General features: G+C 39.1%; 1 protein-coding gene across 1 annotated transcript in view; it reads left to right on the forward strand.

The window, feature by feature from the left end:
- Window positions 1-4,051, forward strand: part of LOC106872187 (formylglycine-generating enzyme) — a 42,713-nt gene that overhangs the window by 35,961 nt on the left and 2,701 nt on the right. The window contains exon 7 of the mRNA XM_014919085.2: window positions 1,099-1,158. Within this exon, the coding sequence (XP_014774571.1) occupies window positions 1,099-1,158 (60 nt within the window). The remainder of the gene's footprint in view (window positions 1-1,098; window positions 1,159-4,051) is intronic.

Raw genomic sequence — 4,051 nt, forward strand, 5'->3', positions numbered from 1 at the left:
ATCCCTCACCATCACCACAAACACAGACCACTTTCTGCAGCACCTTTAAGACAGTTGTATTTCATAAATAAAGCTTAACCTAATTAACTGGTTATTTTGTTGTTTTTATATTCATTGCTCTCTTTTGGGTATCAACCCATTTTTCTTCACCCCCACCCCTTATCTTTTCATAGCTCCCAGGGGGACAGTACCACCCACTTTGGGAACCACTGGTGTAGAAACTCAGAAGATAACAAAAGATTGCAACAAATAGTGAGATGCTTTTAGAAAGGATGGTGGGGGAGGATGTGGAAAAGAAGGTAAATAAGGAGGATATTGTCTTACTAATCTTTAATCCAAGAACTATTACATAATCCCTGAAATAGAACAGTGTCAGTGACCAAAATAGCAATGGTGTGACAAAAATTTTGATAGTTCAAGAAATCAATAGAAAGTGAATTTAAGAGGGTTTTTTTTTTGTTTTGTGTTTTTTTACATATCTTGTGACAACTGAAATTGTTCTTCTGCTATCTAATTGCAATATTATCTCTGTTTTGCAAGATCATGTAATGTTTTTTGAACAGTTTGCTTTTTAAAGTAGTTGTATGCTGTCAACTTAATGTGACAGTCCCATGAAGGGAATAACACTACTACTATTTAGCTCTAGGAAGCAGCACCACTTCCTGTCGGCCTTGACACATTTCCTGTGTCCTTATGTTTATAAGGGGGAGACAAGCACCTCCACTTAGCTAAGCCTGCATCCAGAGACATGTTTCTGAGTCTTTGCTCATCATTAGTCTGGAGTAGCATAACCTGCTAGTCGAAGATGCCTGTCAAGCTCTTGTAAACATATAATAATTCTAGTGAAATAGCTGGGTAGAGGTACTTGTCTCCTCCTTGTAAACATAAGGACACAGGAAATGTGTCAAGGCCGACAGGAAGCGGTGCAGCTTCCTACGTCTAACCAACAGTAGTATTATTCCCTTCAGGGGACTGTCACATTAAGTTGACAGCATACAACTACTTCATCGTATCACTACTGCATAAATCTCTCTGAGAGATTTAGAAATGTATTATTTCTAAGTTTGCTTTTAAAATTTTTTTTCTGTCTTCTTTTAGAAAGGGCCTTCTAAAGGAACAAGTAGAGTAAAGAAAGGAGGCTCATTCTTGTGCCATAAGGTATGTATATTCACATTCTTATTGTTTTCATCATTGTCTTCATCATTATTTAACATCTGCTTTCCATGCTGGTATGTGTTGGACGGTTTGACTGAGGACTGGCAAGCTGGGAGGCTACACCAGGCTCCAGTCTGATTTGGCAAGGTTTCTGCAGCTGGATGCCCTTACTAACACCAGCCACTCTGAAAGTTTATTAGGTGCTTTTTACATGCCAGAGGCACGGTAGCCTGTCAGGCAGCATTGGCATCAACCATGCTCAAATGGTGCTTTTTACATACCACCGGCGCGGGATCCAATCAGGCAGCACTGGCATCGGCCACACTCAACTTGTGCTGTTTATGTGCCACTGGCATGGGTGCCAGTCAGGCAGCAATGACATCGGCCATGCTCAAACGGTGCTTTTTATGTGCCACCAGCATGGGTGCCAGTCAGATGGCACTAGCATCGACCACTTAAAATGATTTATAATGATAAATCTTTCTAATTTGGGCTCAAGGCCAGCAATTTTGAGGGGATGGGTAAGTTGATTACATCAACCCCAGTGCTCAACTGGCACTTATTTTATTGACACAGAAGGGATGAAAGACAAAGTTGAACTCAGAATGTAAAGTGCCAGAAGGAATGCTGCTAAGCATTTTTTTCTGGCTTGATAACGATTCTACCACCTCACTGCCCTTTCCATAATGGTAATGAAATATACAATATTGGTTTCAAATTTTGGCACAAGTTCCATAATGTCAAGGAGATGGGGCTAAGTCAATTATATCACTTCCAGTATTCACCTGGTACTTATTTTATGGATCCTGAAAAGATGGATTGCGAAGTCGACCTTGGCAGAATTTCATCCATACGAAATGTTGCTAAGCATTTTGCTTGGTAGGCTAATGATTCTGCCAGCTTGTTGCATTCAATGAAACATATAATATTAAATATGCTGATCATAAATAAACCTAGAGGTTATATGACAAGTAGAAGGATTGAAGAAGAAAGCATTGTGCTGGAAATTGTTTTTCCATGAATTAAATGCTTGTAACAGTTAAAAGCTAAACTAACAAAAGTTTGATAATGTTAACTTGAGTATTATTGAGGCAAAAATCTCCCAAACTAACAAGAAGGAATAAAATAGAGCATTAAAACTGAAATATAAATGTCAGAATGTTGGTGATATTAGCAGGAGTGTAAGCAGAAATCTTTTAATTGAATTTATATTAAATAGACACAGGCGTGATTATGTGGCAAGAAGCTTGCGAGGGGTTATCGGTCGGTGGGCGCCAGTGCCCCTCCCATTTCTATTTCATCCTTTTTGTTATCACCTTCATCTCATTAATGTCTGTGTCCAGCCAGCAGCTTCTTTATGTTTGTCTGTCCTTGTTTGTCCCCTCTTTGTAAGGCCTTAATGGCCAATATATATGAAATAAAGAAGCTTGCTTCCTAACCACATGGTTCTGGGTTCAGTCCCACTGCGTGGCACTGAAAGAAGCCCATCGCATGTGTGTGTGTGTGTATGTGTGTGATCACTGCTTGATAACTGGTGTTCTGATAATGGACTGAACTGAACCGTAACTAATCTGCACATCCTCTGATAACTCACGGATGGTGATTCGACAATTTCCCCTCACAGCTACACACATGTCTGCAATGTTTTCCTCAGTTCTGCTGGTTGCTGGTCTCCTAGAACATTCATCAATGTCAACATATTTTTGAAATGTCTGAACCACTCGTACACTTGTGTGTGGCTTATACACTCCTCTCCGTACACTTTCTGTAACTTGGTGTAGGCCTCTGAGCAGGTATCACCATGACAACTTTCTCTGTCATGGTCAATGCGACAATCACACGTTACACATGTGTCTTCCAAGCACTGCTGCAAACAGCAGAAGTGAGCTAGAACATTAAAACTTCGTGTGAATGCACAGCAGGGTTCAAGGTTAATCTGTGCCAAGCGGTTTCACTGTATGTGCTTTAACTCCATTACTATAGCAACAGTCCAGATACTTATTGATCAAACTTCGTGTGTGTGTGTGTGTGTGTGTCTCCTTGTCCTGACATCGTATGAATGTTGTAAATGTATGTCATTGATTTTGCAATATTCTATGAAAATATGTCTGGCCATAATGAAATGTTACCTTGTTCAGAAACAGATAAGGGTTGGTGACGGCAAGGACATCCAACCATTGGAAAATCTGCATCAAATAACTCCATCCAACCCATACAAGGATGGAAAAGTGGACATTAAAATGATGATGAGGGCAATAATGGTGCTCTAAAATAAACACTGAAAACAATAATTCTTCAATTACTATTGCTAAACCTAATTTTCGTGACTATTAAATGAAGAGAGGTGGGGGAGAGGAGAGCTGAGAGAGTGGTGTTGTGTTGAGTGTGCGTGAACCAGAAGATCTGAATGCTTATGTAGTAAAACTTACCAGCCCCTTATTAGTTTCTTCCTTTCCTTCTCACCCTGAATTTTTTTGGTTTTTTTTTGTTTTTATCCAATAAATGGAGTGTTTTATTTACATAAAAGACTGAATCCCAATTTGACTGCCACTCTCAAGCCAAACTGGCTGAACGATTTTTTAAACATGCATATTACAAGAAAACAAAGAAAAAAGGGGGGGAGTTAAGCTTCATCTTTCTTTTTTCGTTTTCTTTGTTTCCTTGTAATTGTAAGTCAATCTTTACATACATTTAAAAAAAAAACCCACTCAATTAAGCTTGGATTCAGAAATCGTTAGCAATTGTATTACTGTAATATTTTAAGGGAAACTTATTGCTGAAATGTACAAAATCGCAATAAAAAAAAAGATTTTTCAGTCTCAAAGTGTTCTTGGTTTGTCACAGTGTCCTTTTGTTTTCGTTTTTTTTTGGGGGGGGGGTGAATGAGACACAGCTT

Source organism: Octopus bimaculoides, chromosome 4 (assembly GCF_001194135.2).
Source record: "Octopus bimaculoides isolate UCB-OBI-ISO-001 chromosome 4, ASM119413v2, whole genome shotgun sequence".
NCBI classification, from domain to species: domain Eukaryota; kingdom Metazoa; phylum Mollusca; class Cephalopoda; order Octopoda; family Octopodidae; genus Octopus; species Octopus bimaculoides.